The sequence below is a fragment of the Brienomyrus brachyistius genome, chromosome 5, assembly GCF_023856365.1.
Source record: "Brienomyrus brachyistius isolate T26 chromosome 5, BBRACH_0.4, whole genome shotgun sequence".
NCBI lineage: Eukaryota > Metazoa > Chordata > Actinopteri > Osteoglossiformes > Mormyridae > Brienomyrus > Brienomyrus brachyistius.
In genome coordinates, this window is record NC_064537.1 from 11,433,841 (window position 1) to 11,450,914 (window position 17,074).

The 17,074-nt window shown below is 45.1% G+C and overlaps 1 protein-coding gene across 2 annotated transcripts; it reads right to left on the reverse strand.

Annotated features, from left to right (window-relative positions):
• Positions 1 to 278: 278 nt before the first annotated feature.
• On the reverse strand, positions 279 to 16,456 carry rhot1b (ras homolog family member T1). Of its 2 annotated transcripts, XM_049015685.1 has the most exons (20): positions 16,045 to 16,456; positions 14,507 to 14,565; positions 13,407 to 13,488; positions 13,265 to 13,308; positions 12,950 to 13,003; positions 12,734 to 12,786; positions 11,879 to 11,987; positions 11,467 to 11,568; positions 11,072 to 11,170; positions 10,601 to 10,709; positions 10,285 to 10,405; positions 9,865 to 9,949; positions 8,978 to 9,123; positions 8,741 to 8,841; positions 8,075 to 8,205; positions 7,810 to 7,893; positions 7,488 to 7,610; positions 6,872 to 7,074; positions 5,087 to 5,209; positions 279 to 1,499 (listed from the first exon to the last, which is right to left on the reverse strand). In XM_049015685.1, exons 1-20 carry the CDS (start codon positions 16,079 to 16,081, stop codon positions 1,382 to 1,384), a joined length of 1,983 nt encoding a protein of 660 aa, XP_048871642.1. In that variant the 5' UTR covers positions 16,082 to 16,456; the 3' UTR covers positions 279 to 1,381. The 2 variants fall into 2 exon arrangements, with proteins under 2 accessions (XP_048871642.1, XP_048871643.1); XM_049015686.1 differs by lacking the exon at positions 5,087 to 5,209 and having other exon boundaries at positions 16,045 to 16,455.
• Positions 16,457 to 17,074: the final 618 nt, after the last annotated feature.

The window sequence follows — 17,074 nt, forward strand, 5'->3', positions numbered from 1 at the left end:
AAAAAGGTAAATAAAATTATGCATGCCCGGCTCATGCCGACTATAAATATGGAACAAACACATGGCAGACGTGCACAAAGACTCTATAAACAGAAGATCTGAGGCACACGAAGGACATCTATTTTAATACAACCATGAAATGTAAATGAAATATATATGCACATTTCCAGTTTCTGAAAAAAAAAACACAGCTAGGTGGTCCGCCTTCAAAATTAATGAACGCTCACGGTTTTTGAGAATCACAGACGAACTTTAAATAAACCACAAGGCAGACGGTGTTTCCATACAATTATTTATTGTAAATGTGGTGAATGTCAGACACAGCCAGGTGGTGAAGGCGTTGGGTTCGCTGGCGTACATTAGATCCTGCGGAGGCCAGTCGTCAGTCTTTGACACGTCAACGTCAGAACGGAAGCAAATCGGAAACGAAATCGGGGGAAAAAAAACGGTGAAGCATTCAGACAGATGGTTTGAGATGCATCAGTTAGACACAGTCAGATCCAGTGGGAGACAGTGGCGCACTGGCCAGCTGCAGGAGCAGGAGCTGGAACAGGAGCAGGAGCAGGGGCAGGAACGGGAGCAGGAACGGGAGCAGGAGCAGGAACAGGCCTGCGCCAACAAGCAGAGGCCTGGACAAGAGATTCCCAGCAGGGGCTGCATCGTGACAAGGGCATTACAGACAGGCAAGGCCCAGTGGAAGACATGTGATCAGAAGGTTTGTAAATTATAATAATAACAATAATGTTAATTAAACAATAGTAGTAATACTGGAAACCAAAAAATAATAATAACTGAGCTGTATCAGTGTCATGCAATGTAGATTAAAAAAAAATCAAATAAATTAAAAATTGACCCATATACAAACAATACAGAAAAATGTGTTTGTGACATGCTGCATCTCCCATTGCAGCTCATGAATAGCTATCATACTCTACAGCTATGCTCTTTAGCGGTGAATCTGCGGGGGCCACTGTCAGTATGCTCTATAAATATACACTATTTACAGGGTATACAGCATCATCCGCATTTCAGAGCGGGCACTCTGCCACCGTGCAGGTATTTTGATTTGTACGGCCTTTGATTCTGGTGTGAAGAGTAAAGAGGAACCAGGAGGCTTGTCGGAGGTGGAAGAGTCTTTAGGTCGTCGCTGGTCCTTTAAGCAGAGAGGAGGGATGATCTCAGGCGAAAACAGATCCCAGAGAAACCAGAAGCAGCAGCTCGGTCTGCATTTCTCTCGCATATTTATGTAAATATAAAACAATCTATTCTCTGCTAATTCTTTTACATCAAAGGGGTCACAGGCTTAGGTTGGGGGTCGGGGGGATTCCTTATTGGCAGGAAGGGAGTGGCCAAAGAGCGTCACATGCTCCCCTGCGACCAATCACCGCTGCTTGAGGAGCACTCTGTACATGGCGAAGCCCAGCACTGCAAACACAGTGGCCCCAATGCTGGCCCTGAGCCAGAAGTTGGAGCTCTTCAGGTCAGCCTGGGTGACGTGTCTGTCCCGAGAAGAGAGGGGGCAAAACAAAAATACGTCACTGACACGACATTTTAGGGCAGGACAGGAACCAAACAAACAAAACAAACAAACAAACAAAAGAAGAAGAGTGTTAAGCACAATGTGCCGCAGTTCAAACCAGTTACATCAAATAAACTGGTCAAAACTGCCACCGTGCCCCAGCTCCCCCCCCCCAAAGCAAACTGGCCACCTTGCTAGCTCACAAAACAAAACAGATGATGCCCCCACAGAGTGCCACAGGAGCGAGACAGGCTCAAGCGCACGCAAGTGGCAAAGCAAAAAAAAAAAGAAGCTTACGCCCGACCACATGAGCTGCAGGGAAAAAAGGTGACGACTGCCTGCAGGGGGGGTTAGGGGGAGTGCGGCGACCCGATTGTGCAAACGTCACTCAGCACAAACCCATGGGGAGACGGAACACGCAGCACAGCATTATCCAGGTGGGGACGAGGGAGCGACGGACGGGATCACATATGCAGAATCCTATATGGATCGACGCCTGACGCACTTTTAGTTTAACACAACAGACTGACAAGGGGAGGAAGCTGAAGGCCGCAACATGCTAATTCAGTGAGATCTGTGTCTGCATGGTGGGTCTGGGCCTTGCATTTATGGGGCAATTATGCATCCCAGTGCTGTTTAGGCGTCCCTGCTGCAATCTCTTCTGGGATGCACCAAGCCCCTAGCAAAGCCAGCCTCTGATACTGCCATCAGCAGGTCAACAGATGGCCCCTCTCACAGGAGGCCTCTTTTGCATGGATGATGTCAAGCAGGGTAAGAATCTGATCTCATCATCATCGGCTAGCGGCAAAGCGCCCTCCTTGAGTTTACAGTGCTGAACACTTACTGTGGGCCCCATTAGCAGGTAAAATAGGATACTGAGCCTACAGCGCCCTCTGGTGTTGATTTAGGATACAGCGTCAATTCTGAGGCTACCCCAAGTCGGGACGCCTTAAAGCAGAGTTCCCCAAATCCGGTCCTGCAGGACCAGAATCCAACACAGTTTGCAGATTTCCCTGCTTAAACAGCTACTTAAGCTGGTAATTAGCAGATTAAGATGTTTTTGAGCAGGGAAATCTGCAAACTGTGTGGCATTCTGGCCATCCAGCACTGGAATTCAGGACCAGGGCCTTAAAGGGAAAAAATATTCTAAATAATAATAAGTTAAATTATTCTACAAAAAAAATAATGAACATGCTAAGCACCAGAGAAACAAAAGACAAGCTTTGTTATTCTATAACATTATTAGTTTTTGCCAAATAAATCTGCTGAGGTACTCAAATTCAAAATAAGTTTATTGTAGCTTCTTCACACAGGCGCCATCCACTTGTAACGACTGTCCAGATGCCGCTCAAGGCAGACCATCATTCAGCCACTGACAAAAATAAAAAGCCCTGAAGCAGCACATCGCTTCGAAAGCTCCCATAGCTGTGTTGCTTTCGACTGAGGCTTTAGCTGCGATACCCTATCCTCTCTCGCTCAACAGCACCGCCTGCCAGCCGTACCCAGCACATCCATCCAGCCCGTGGCCTGTGGAGAAGGCTGCTGAGTCCTATCCTAGGGGTGAAGTCTGCACAAGACCCGGGAAAAAATGAAGACAGTGCAGGGGCGGGGGTTCAGAGTGCCCTACTGGAGCCTCAGCAGTACTGACAGCAGCAGGACCTCAACAGGAATGCGGGACACCTCAGAGGTCAGGCTGTGGGGACCATAGGGATCGGAATCTGCCCAGGGCGAACGTGGAACTAACCCCCAAGGAGACGAGAGGGACAGCACAGATAAGGGAGGACACTGCAGACGGGGCTAGGGGACATGTTAGGGGCAGCAGGTCAGCAGACAGACATGACCATGGACTTTTAGTTGCGTTGGTGAGGGGGTGGCACGCAAAACTAAATAAAATACAAAGCAACATAAAGAATGGGCTCTTTTGCATTTTTATGTGCGCAATTTAGTATCCGACAAAAAAATGTTCAAACCATCAAGAGGATCTTGGGTGCTAGAATGTAAAGAGTGCACAATTATATTTCAAAGAACTCAATTTTAGTATTTCAGACAACTCTCCCATGTAATTTCAGGCAGTCAATTTAGTGAGTAATATTTCAATTCCTTTGCTGAATGATATAAAGCATTTCATAAATTGGAAGAAAATTACATTGATAAATGCTTCAAAAACTAAACACCCACAATGAAGGCACAGATCAGAAAATCGTTGGGGAAAACCAATTAATTCCTCCAGGCTGAACATCATGGTTAATTTCACAGTGTTTTAATCACAAGCATCTTAAGCCTTGTGGGTTTGAACAACAGATGAGCTGAAACACCTAAACCGTGGAAACGTCATAGAGGCAAAGCATCTACTGGTCATAGAAATGAATAAACGCCAAATATCAGACACGAGTCTGTTTTTCACACTAAGCCCGATGAAAGCTGCAACTTTATGAGGTTTCCAAGGTTCTCAGAATTGAAGTTAGCTAGATAGAGGCATAACCACAATGAAGGGCAACAAGGTAACCCCCCCCTCAAAAGGGAGGCTGCACTGGCGTACATTTCCACACTGCATATGCACCAATTGTCTACATTGTGAACAAAGAACAAAAACAAATAAGCCACTCATGCAGTAAATATCAGAGTCAGAGAGAGACATGGCTTTCTTGCAGCATCTCGACATGAGCTGTGCGCTCGTTAGCTAGAAGCAATGCTCATCCCTCAAGGCTTCACGAGAGAGGAGGCTAATAGGCCATCTGACGGAGGACGTCATGTTAGGGACAGGCAGGCGATGGCTGAGGGTCACAGGGGGATGCATGTGAAAAATGAGCATTTGGGTCCAGCCAGAACCACCACCAGCCACTACCTGAGAAAAATCACTGCTCAGGGTATCATGAAGGACGCGATGAGCTGCCAACAGTGCATTTGGGTATATGTTTATGGAAAAACAATGTGGAATAAATTACTAAAAAAGTTATATACATAAATGGATGCATTTATCTTGCTCTGAGAGCCGATGATGGACACTCACTAGGACAGTGTTTCCCAACCCAGTCCTCGGGGAACCTCAGACAGTCCGCGTTTTTGCTTCCTCTCCCAACTCCCAGTGCACCTGTACCAGGTATTCGGTGTTCCTGATTGGCTGAGAGCTGGGAGGGAGCAAAAACGTGGACTGTCCGGGATTCTCCGAGGACTGGGTTGGGATGAGACTGCACTAGGATACATCCTGAGAATGTCATTTTTTACAGACAAATTTCATACAAATTTCTGTGCTAGGCTATTAAGAAATATGCACCCACAAAAGACAACAATGCCTGCAAGTAAGACACTTCACAGGAAAGCAGCATGTCGGATCTTAAATTTGTCGTGTTTCTCAGAATGAAATACAATTGAGAGGCCTGGAATCCTGTTCAGATGGGGTCTGTGAATATGCAGTGGAAAAATGAGGGGATGACAGAGTAAAAGGAGGAAAGTGAATGAGAGAAGCAGTACACGAGGCACAGAGATGTTGCTAAGCCCTCCTCTATGGGGGGGGGGGGGGGGGGAAATGTGGGACAGCGCCCCCTGGTGCTGGAAGGAAATAAGGACCTGTTGAGAAGAGCAGTGTAGAGTTTGGTCTTTACAGACTGTAGCAAGTCTGAGTTGAGGAGGTTCTGACAGATGCAAAAGGTGCACCTGTTGCAGGCGCACATGCAGCGTAACCGGGCGTGGCTGCGGAAACACACATACACAGGAAGAGCAGGTCAGGACCACCCTTCACAAACAGACCCCCCCGCCCCCCCCCCCCCCCACCATCACTTGACCAATATGCACCATGGGGTATAAAGATAGATACTACACAGCTCAGCCGCTGCTAGTTAAGCTCAGTAACCCCACTCATTACCCACAAATGGTAAACACGTGCGCGCTAATTCCCACTGACCACAGTCCTAAAACCACCCTCCTGCGACGATGCAGAATTACATGTCACAACAGATCCTTCATCATTGTTCACCTACCTGCCAAGCCCACACGTCAAACGAAACATAAGACATCATCAGCTCGAAGGAAACGGGGGCATTGCCGGCATCCTGAGCCCGGAGAGTGAACAAAGGCAAGAGCGAAGCAGAGTTCAAGAAGCAAAACAAAAAATGGAGGAGGGGGCCGGGGGTTTAAAAAGGGCATATTACTCCACCTCAGAGTGAATACTCCTTCATATATTCACCATTCGTATGATATACTATTTAACTTATATGTTATTTTACAATCACTTCCCGTAACTGACAAGCACCAAATTCAGGACCAATACTGCGGAATAGAGTGATACTACAGGAGTATTTATGAAAGTAACAAAATGAGCATCCCAGTCTGATCTCCTCATTATCTGGTGGCACAAAGCAATACGAATGTTTGAACCCATATATCCCACAATCCTCTCCCAGCTGAGAATCAATTAAACACCAATCAAACAACGCCTGCAAATGAAGGATTTTTCTTTGCCCAGAATCTTTCTTCTAATCAGGAAATCAGCTAATCAAACTATTGCTGGATTGGTCTGGGTTGGGGGCCAATACGACATGCTTTCAGGGGGACCCAAAATCTCTACCAACTGCCCTCCCCTGTTCTGCCTACAGCTCTGCAGCTGACGACTGATACCACCGCTGAGCCATGAAAGAGAATCGCGGCAGTCTGACCTTCTCAGCCCGACTGTGAGCCCATCGCAGACACAAAGACTTAATCATCTATTTTTAGTCATCCTTCAAAACTTCTAACGTAATTCTTTTTTTCCCCTTTTAAAAAAAACAGCCAATATGTGAAAAAGGTCAGCATATCAAGCAGCAGTATAAACAGCTCTCCCTATTTTTAAACAGCATTCCGTCAGCCTAAGCAAATACACAACTTTCACTATTTATGTTGGATTTGCATTGCAGCTTTTCCAAATGAGAACATTAAAAGGGGGAGCTGACTTTGTTAAATGATAAAACATTACATATTTAACCTGCCATTTATATGTAGTGTTTTCTATGTCAGGCCCAGAATGAATGGGCAACACATGGCTGACGATCATCTGAGCTTCCTTATTAGAAAGCAGAAACATACCTTAGAGCCGATGATGACCCTACTCTACCCAACATACTAAGAGCCGCCTCTGCACACCTAACATACCATAAGGAGGCAAAACTAGGCCTCAAGATGCACCACAATACTGCAGAAAGGACACAGACGGCGAGACACAGTAGAGAGGGGGGGCAGACAAACAGACAGATTAATAGACAGATAAGCAAATGCAAAGATGGGAGGGAGGGAAAACCACTAGCGCCATGAAGAGGTTCTGGGAGGACTGAGGGGCTGGAGGATCGCTGAAGGCAAAGAGGCCCGCAGGCCAGAACTCACGGGTACATGGCCATGGTGGTCAGTTTGGTGAAGATGTCCTTGCTGGGGGCCTCGGCCGTGTTGCATGTAAAGGCCTGCGGTGATGGGATCTTGTGCCTCTTGCAGAACTCCAGCGGCGGCACGCTGTAGAACTGCTTAGCCTCATGCAGGTCCGACTTGGCCGCGACAACCATGCACGGCGTCCTGCTGTCCATGAAGTACTTCTACAGGAGGCAGGAGGAGATGGCTCACCACAGGAGCTCTCAGAAAGCTGCCCCATCTCGCCAGATCAATGGTCTAGTACCTCTGCTGCACACAACGTGCATTTTAATTTTGTTACTCAGAAGCAGGTCCCTCAATCCAAAGAAACATGTAATTTACAATCGTTAATTTACGGAAAAAAAAATCAGGATCATACAAGTAGTATTAGCATCGCAAAGTAACAGTCAGCTACAGTTGAGTTTATCACGAGTTTGGGTGTTACACCGTTTTCGGCTTTGGTGCAGACAGCCTTGATACTAGGAAAACACAGCACACTACCTGTGCGACTGCAGCGTGTACAAAACCACCAACCCAATCCAACCCGACAGTAAAAGACCAGGCTAAAGACCAACATTAAGTAGGGCTGAAAACCTACTTTGAAGATCATAGCGCAGTATTCAAAGGAGTTGGGGTTGCTGACGTCATAGACCATGCAGACAACGTCACAGGTGAGTTCGGCGTCCGAGAGGAATTCCGAGTTCGGGATGACCTCGTGAAGCTGCGGGAGCACATGAAAAAAGGAATAACCACAAACAGTCCTCCAAGATCAGGAAAAAAACAAAACTATTAAAATAAAGAGAAATGACAAAATTCTAGAAGAACCTTAAACTGAATGAGCATCTTCATACAAATTCTCCTTAGACCAGTACCTGCTCCTGCTCTCAAAGTGAAACATGAACAGACATAGACCATCTCACCAGCAAGTACTTCTCCTGTCCATAGACGTACGTAGTGCTAATGGCATAATAGGACCTGTGATCTTCTCGTATCGTCTTCTGGCGCTGGAAGAGAGAGGAAAACAATCCCACACTTTAACAGGAAAAGTACAAACGAAGCAGAGAACAGGCAGCATGATAATACATGTGTGGGAGAAGTACTTGTTGCACCAGCTTTCCTAAAATACTCCGAGCCTCTCACTACTGTGTCCAGTCCTACAGCAGGCCAGAACTGCGGGAAACGTACCAGGAGGTTCCTGCCTAGGAAGGCCTGGAGAAAGCCGCTTTTCCCACTGTCGGAGGCGCCGAAGACATGGCAGCGGAAGACGTTGCGTTGCGTCTGCTTCTTCTGCAGGTCTATCTTCTTGTCGCGTGTGACTGTGTTCGCACACAGGGGGGCGATATTGGACGCGCTGTTCGGTTAAATGCCACAGACATACCTAAAGCGGCTCTTAGATTTCACACAAGCACGCCTCAAGGCGCTGCAAACACCCATAAATATTAATTAGGGAATCTGATCTTCCTCAGGTGACTCTGAGTCAAGCAAATTCGCCTCCGTAGAGGAAGGTGACATTGTGTCTGTTTAGAAGTTAATTTATGTCCCAAAGGGGCTCTGTACCCCCATCTCTGCTACTGCCGCCTCTCTGAAGTCTAAATTTAGTCAATATTGAACAATCCACCACAGAGCACAAAAAAAAAAATCGGAAAGCTATTTTTGGGAAGTTACTTTGGTTCTTAAGGCACTAACTGTCAAATTTATAAATAATAACAGCCTTTGAATAGAACGGGAGATACTGACAGGTAACCCAGCAGAAGAATGCAGGGAGGCAGAAGCATTTAAAAAAAAAAAAAAGCATTTAATGAAAACTCATTTCTCTCATCACCATGACAACACAGCCCCCCCCCCCCCCACCTGTGATGGCAGCTGCCTGGGATTCCTGCTCACAGACGATGGAGAAACCCAAGTAACCCAGGTACTCCAGGCATCGCTGCACGTCCAGGTACGTCGTCAGCCTGAGGAGGAGAGTGGAAGACGAGGCGCTGCTGCATCACATCCTTAGCGGCTCTGGCGTGAAGAAGCACCACCTCAGGGAACACGCGTGATGTTCTGAACATCCCCCCTGCGGGTGACTGCTGGAGCCATACTCACGTCCACTGCGACAGGTAGCCCTGGTAGGTGATCCAGCCCTGCTCGTTCGTGCACACTGTCGTGTTGACGTCTGGCCCCCATGGCATATAGGGGAAGACTTTGAAAAGGTCCTTCAGCTCTTCTGGGGACAGGGCGCAGTCCCTGTCCTGGGATACAAAGCACAGAGCCAGAAGAACAGAAATCAGGTTTCCCAATCTGACACCTTGAAGGCTAGAGAAGTGCAGGGAATGGACACTGGGTTGGGATCTTTGCGACCGGGATCAATGGGAGCTGTAGTGATCCAGGTGAGAGTAAGGCTGAGAGTAAGGCTGAGAGTAAGGCTGAGAGTAAGGCTGAGAGTAAGGCTGACAGGCTAATCAGACTTTCAAAGTGAATTTCATTATGTTAAACAAGTCAATTTGAATATTTAGGTTATTTAAATAATGTGTTTATTGTGCTTATGTAATTTTTAGGAATCTATGACTCATTGAGACAATCTATAATAAAATCACTGCCAGTCCAGTGAGCAAATGTACATCCACCAATAACTGAGGTAACAGACGAGGGGACTGTCAGCTGGACGGGTCTTTCACCCTGAACATACCTTAGGAGAATTTAGTGCCAGATTCCTTCCATAAACTGCACTCAGAAAAAAATGGCAATGATAAAGGTGAATTACACCTATATTTTATGCTAACTCTGGCCAACAGTTTCGGAAGAGCCGCTGACAAAAAAAAAAGAATTATATTTAATTCTAATGTCCTTGCTGATTTTTGACTAGTGATTACAAAAGTGAAGTGATATACATTTCTGGGATTTTGCCAAGTCAACGTAAGGTAAGAAGACTTAATCTTACAAGTAAGATGACAGGTATGTAGGCATACAGACCAAAAGGCAGATATTGTCACCTTGTCATGTTTGTCAAAGACACTCTGGAGGAATAGGTAAGCATTGTGGTTGAGCTCAGTAGTACAATCCAGGGGTATTTTTAACCTGAGGGGTCAAAAAACAAGCATGGCAGTTAGACATGAATAAATAAACAGCTGGGTATCAACCAATTAATGGAACAAGACTGTGTACTTCAAGGACACTTGCAAGCACCATGTCATTACAGCCACCTCCACCCAAAGTGCCAGGCAACACTCCCTGAGCATTGTTACCCCTCACAAGCGCTAAGATGGTAAATCAGGCTGCACAGAAAAGACGAGAAGATGATGATCTTATCATTAACACCCAAGCCGTTCTTGCGGCATCGCTTGGGCTTGGCGTGTAAGACCAGAGGTGAATGCCAGTGTTTGAATCAGCCGAAAGGGGCCAGGAAGACTCACGGGGGGAACAGATAGTCCTGGGTGAGCTCCAGATCATCGTCGTAGCCAAATCGCCGCAAAACCGTCCAGGTCGTCTCATGTCTGCCCCTCTGGATGAAGAGCGTGTGAAGAAACAGGAAGCCTGCAGGGAAAACATCATCACCATGGCGTCTAAGTGGAACCCAAGACAAACGTCCATCCAATCACATGTATCTACATCCCCAAACGGAGAACAATATGAATTTGTCCAGTCATCAGTGAACCTGCATTCTAATGTAAATATCGTGATGAAGAACTGAAAGGCATAGAGGAAGGGCTGGTCTCTATGAGGAGTCACCTTTCAGCGTGAGGCCATTATCACGCACTCCGTCCGTCATGTTCTTCCTCACCACATTCTTCACGTCCTCCAGCGCTTGTGGCGCCAAGGGTGTGTTGAAACATGTCCTCTGCGAAACACACAATGACTCCCAGCTGACCAGCACACCACAGGACCCCGCCCTACACCGGGATAACACCTGAACATCTACAGTAGTTCTGCCCAAAAGACCATAATTAGAAATAAGTGATCTGATATGAAATGGGAGATATTTTTCTCTGCATTAAATGCCCAATATTTTGCATTAATTCTCCACACAGCAACTAAACCACTGACGTGAATTTAAATGACATGCCATTCATATTGACCAGGCGAATTTACAATAATTTATCAGTGTACAAATAACTGAAAATAATTTAATGCACTGAGGACGTTTGATTGTTAAATTTAGGGATATCATTCCGACTCCCTAGTCAAAAAAAGTTGCCTTACCTGGAAAAAATTAAGCTCATTATCGTTGAGGATGCCGTCATTGTCCAGATCAGACACTTTGAAGATGCGCGTTAGGGCCTTGACACAAGACGGCTTAATCTGCCAAAAACGAATGTGTTCAGCTACCATGCTCACACACAAAAGGACTTTCAATTATGCAAAAATAATTAATTATAATAAAAAATTATAATAAAACGTTAAAAAGCCATGTGCAATTACAGAAACTGTCACTGCTAAAACCTGTTAGAAAGACACCATAATTACTGAATCAAGAGCCTACAATTGGTTCAGACTATGCATACATAGCAATGCAAAAAACAGTCAATGCAAGTTAGAGGAATGAGCAGGAGATTTCAGGATTATGTCTGTCACTGCGACACTGGCAATGTGCGCACCTCCTTTTCCTCTGGACAGTAAAGCGGCCCTGTTGGGTGTAGCACGGCCTTCTGGGCGTAGTAGAAAAGCTCCGAGATGTTCTTCAGGTTCTTTGCAGAGCACTACAAACAGAGATAGGTATCATTCTGCAAGCAAACACAGAGTGGCTAATAACGAAGTTGACCAGGGCAAAACAGCAGGTAATGTGTCATGGATCTCTTCGGCCTCTCAGAAACACCCGCGGCTGATCATCCCCACTGACAGTGCATGAGTGTGTCTGCCTGGCACTGCGGTGTTAATGTGATTCTACTAAATGTCCTGAAGTTACCCTGAAGCCGTGACTCGAAGTTGAGCAGTGACTGTGCCGGTGCCACTGACTGCACACACATACCCAAACATATGCCCCCCCCAAAGAAACACAAACACACCCACCTCCACGCACGTCTCGATCTCGCTGTACTGGTTCATGATTGGCAGGATGGTCTCCATGCTGCTGTGCTCCACCAGATCCGACTTGTTCCCCACCAGGATCAGGGGCACCCTGTCTCCAGACACACAGAGCTGCTGCATGAAAACATCTCAAGTCGTACCTCACCACACAAATCCTCCACAGCTTCCTCCTTCAGTCAGCCCAAAGGAACATGACACCACAAATCTTCCAGAAGAGCTCTAGAGACTCTTCCATCTATCCATCCTTTTTCTATGCCCACTTTGAATGCAAGCTTGCAGTCAGTGTGGAGAAACGCACGACACAAAACAGTGGACAGGCCAGTCCAACACTAAGGAGTCTGTTTTTGATATTATTGAACTAACCACAAAGTCAAGACTAATGGAACTTCATGCCAACACAAGACGTTTATGAGCTCATAAATTCAAGCACGGCATCAACTGAGAGATACAGTATAAACGACTCCAGTATTTCCTTCCCACAGTAAGGCTGCCATTCTCCATACCTTGACCTTGGCCTCACTACTGAATTTATCAATTTCATTTGTTTAAAGTGCCCTTCCCAGCATGGCTGAATCATAGCACTTTACCCACACATATTAAAACACACTGGCAAACAGCTTCGTATGTTGACATGTACAGTAAGTACACATTAGTCCTGCCCTTTGACATCCTGTCTAGGTTAAGGTATCCATGATAGCAGTCACGTAGCAACCCCCGCACACCCCCCCCCCAGACCACAATCTCCTCTTACAGGCGTCCCATGCAGCCCTTAAAGGGGCACAGGCCCCAAACCCAGGACCCTCACAGCGTCCATGTGATGATCTCAACGCCACGCACCTGCTATCCTTGTCTGTCCTGTCATTTATGAGGGGAATCCAATGGCTTGTCACCTGCAGGAATGCAAACGTAAAACACCGTCAGTAGAGATATTCAGGCTGAAGCAAACGGCAGACAATCTTTACCACAGGCGAAGAGCCAAGACTATATAACTGTAATTAAAGATTACAGTGAATCTACTGTCAGCCAATGACGTTCCAGAAGCGCTACACCTACCTTCTCTATAGATTTCTTGTTGTTGACAGAATACACTATGCAAATTACATTAGCCTGCAATAAAAACAGACTATCAGCATCATCCATGTAAACACATGCATGCTAAGGGAACATTTATGTGTTATTGGTCATGTTATTTTCTTAATCTTCATTCTTCATTCCAGCTAAGCTGGTAATAACTGAAATGTAACACTAATTACTGTGGGAATGTGCACCAGATGGCTCCTGGTCTCATATACAGACCTAGGCAAGGCCATTAGATAAAAGCATAACCACGCCTGAAGACACAAGTGGTAGTCATGGCAACAATCTTACCTTTGATATCTCTTGAAACAACTGTTCATCGGACTGTTCTGCCTCTGCAGAGGATAAGTCAGATTTAATGGCTGTTACTTTACTGCCACTATTTTCATGCTGTTAATTCAGGGTTAAAAGTGAGGACAGCAGCTGACAGTACCTGAGTAGTCTACTATGTGAGTGGGGACTCTCTCCGGTGTGACATCAGCGGGAATGGTAATCTCTTCTGCACGCAGTGGAACCTGTTTAACAGAAACCAAAGCGAATAAGGAACAGCCAGGGAGATCTGCACTCCGCCTATAAGAAGCAATAAAGTACGACAGCAAAGCAGCATGGAGAAATGATTACAGCACGAGTTAATATAGAGGTTTGCACTACAGTGAATTCATTCGAATCTGCCAGCTCGCGACCGTAGAATGTGGCGTTATCTTATGCATTCTTGAAATGAATCACGTGTAAACAGGAAATGACCATGAAGATAGGAAAACCTAGGTGAACATTTGAGACCTCCAAGCAAAATTACCACTACCCATTTTTAAAAATTATATTAAATTCACATTTAATGCTGTGGTTTTTTCCCCCGCATAAAAAAAATACTGTGTCTAACATCAGGGTATTGACCATTTGGGACAAATTTAATGATTGTGCCTGTCCATTCTCAATAACCAAAACTCTGCAATAATAAAACTGCACACTGCTGTTAATATAAAAGAACTTGAGTGATGATATTATGCCAGATAAGTTGTCAGTGGGCAGTGCTGTGGCCTCATTTGTATAGTCAGGGATTGGCTTCCAGGCTCCAGTGCTCTCTGCTGAGAACTTGCATGTTCTCGTCATGTTTGCAGGGACCAGAAACATGCAGTGAGATGAACTGGTGACTCAGTGACCTTTTTAACTATATCATACTGAGACAGACTGACATCCCATCCATGGTGCCACCTGTCTGGTGACCTACGCTGGTACAACCCATGACACTGTACTGAAAAATCAGTTGGAAAACAGATGGAAATAATAATAATAATACTGCTACTACTGCATAGTAGTAATAATAATAATAATAATCATCATCTACAAAGGTATACGAAAGAGTTTGATATTGGGAGGACAGAACTTAATTTAAATACAAAGGTCAATTTATTGAAAGGAATTAATGAAGCAAAATTAAATATGGGGGGTACACATCCCACCCCATCCCCTGTGGTTCCTAAGCCCCCAATGATGATGATGATGATGATAATACGAAAGTTTGAGTCTTCATACCTCATCTGGGAACTCCTCGCTCACCAGTGACATGATCAAGGAAGTCTTCCCCACTTTGGCTGTTAAAACAGAATGAGTCCAGCTTAAATCACAGGCACTGCACTGCTGAACAGCTACAGCTGTACCTCTGAAGCTGCCCGGGACACAGGGGCACTCGCAACGGCCTCCTGGCAAGACACATCGACAAACTGGAAGAGCAGCTGCACGCCTGCAGGAGCAGTGGGACAGCTGGTGTATGCAGTCACCCGCTCAGCCTGTCATATGGACATCGAGCAGATCCAGTGCAGATCCAGTGCAGAAGAGCTGCAGCCCACAGCAGGAATTTAAGATGAAACCTTTCTCAAAATGGCTTCCAAAAACGTGTCTAACAATATAAATGAATGTCTCACAATTTATGCTACATCTATTTACTTATCATAAGCTCTTATCTAAAGTGATGCAAAGAGAAATTGGGGTTAAGGGCCTCGCTAAATACCACTGATATAATAAAACATTAGAAGTTTATTAAAGCCTAAAAACAAGTTCTGTTTTTTGGTATCTATATCAAGAAATTGATAATTAAAACCCTGGCTTAGCCATAAGAGCTAAATGTTGACTCAAATAATCATAGACTGATTTTGCTTCATGCAAGCATGCAACATCTGACTACAGGACTGTAAGGCCAATTTATTATTTTTTTCAGCAGAAAAATATGTAGGCCACTTAGCACTGGCACCAAAGCACTGAAGACAAAAATAGTTCCAGCTTCACCAACTGTGAGACAAGAAAATCTCAGCGTAAAAAAGGCAGAGGCGGTATCTACAAGTATGATTACATTTCAAATGTTTAACTACACCCACCGGATGACAACCGCAAACACTGGCAGGTCACGGTAACCGTATAATACTCTTTCTAATATAGTTTCATCTGTGTTTAAAAACTATGATTATTCTACCCATTTTCATCCATGTAACGACTGTTGTTCTTCGTATAATGTGACGATTAAATGCACAAAGTCACTTGGAAGGTTAACTAGTTAAACTCATCCAAAAGGCACATCAGAATTATTACGTGATGGTTGATCGTTTCACCCCCTACTCATTGCACCCAGCATAGCATACATATTTGTCCAGACTGGAAACATGTAGCGACTTACACAGCAGTTTAACATCTGAAACGTGCTGTTAATCTAACAGTGTTGTAAAACACTCGCGATCCGCGGTGGTCCGGCAGTCATTTAGGACTAGTGACCCGCAGAGATGTAATTATCCAGGGAAACTACTTTATGGTACCTTTCATAGCCAGCTAACTTGCTAATTAAAAAGTTAATATGTTTAACATTGTACTGGCCAGCAAATAACGTGATCCGCACGAATCTGCTAGACTACTAGGCTGACTCTAATACATTATGTATCTCACTGCCAGGCTTAGATGCAGCTAACGTCCAGGGACATCCGGCTAGCCGGTTAGCATGATACATGATCAGCATCACACAGCGAGTGTGTTCACTGACTAGCTAAGACATTTTCCTGAAACTTCATGCTACAACATTAACTTACGTTCTCCCACAAGTAATATCCTGACGTCCTTCCTCATTGTCCCCAGGTAGGTGTTATATGCAGATTAAAAAGCCCAAGTCCGTTTACTCAATGTCATCTAGGACTGTCATGCGGTGCAGGGGTTTAGCCCAGCTAGTATTTAGCCGGCTAAAAAAAAAAAACTAAGGCGTGCGGAGGTCACTTCCTCTACACGGCGACAATAAAGTGTTGGCGCCTTTTACGGTTGTTTTATTTTTGTAATATAAACTTATCGTAATAATATGCCGATTTTACGACTTACAAAGTTACTTATTACGATGCTAACTCAGGTATACGTTACACTATGCGCTCTTGGCGGCGACATGGGTTACAGCGTGTAAGGTTGTCATGTTTTGACATCGGGCGGTACCTCCCCGCTTGGCGATACGCGCTCGCGCCGCCTCCCACTGACCCCACGTGTATGGAAGGGAAGCGCGAAGGGACAAACTTTTCCAAGCCATACGGAGTGCGCGAAACAGCCGATGTGAAGCTGGTAGTGATGGGAATTCCGACTCTTTTAAGAGAGCCGGCTCTTATGGCTCGGCTCACTTAAAAGAGCCGGCTCTTTCGGCTCCCAAGCGGCTCTTCAGATTTTATTTGGTGCTTAAATGAATTTATTACGAAAAATAATTAGTGATTAGCCAAATTATTAGTGAAATGAATTACTATGGTTGCAAATCACGTGCAATCATTTTAGCCAATTCCTCATCAATTGTGTTCTGTTTTACTGGAGCCATAGCTTTTTGCACAAACTGTCTCAAGGACAGGGGCAGGGTGTGGCTCAACATATATGGATTGTAATTTAGTTGTGAAATAAACAGGCGACGACATTCCAGTCATTGGAGCCTTCTTTTGAGTTGTTGATACATATCTTTGGACTGTGGGAGTACCCGGAGAAAACCCACGTCACATGGGGAGAACAATTGAACTCTACATAAATTATTAGAAATTCAATTAACGGTACAATTTATTGAATTAAAAACACGAGATTGAAAACAACCTACTGAATTGT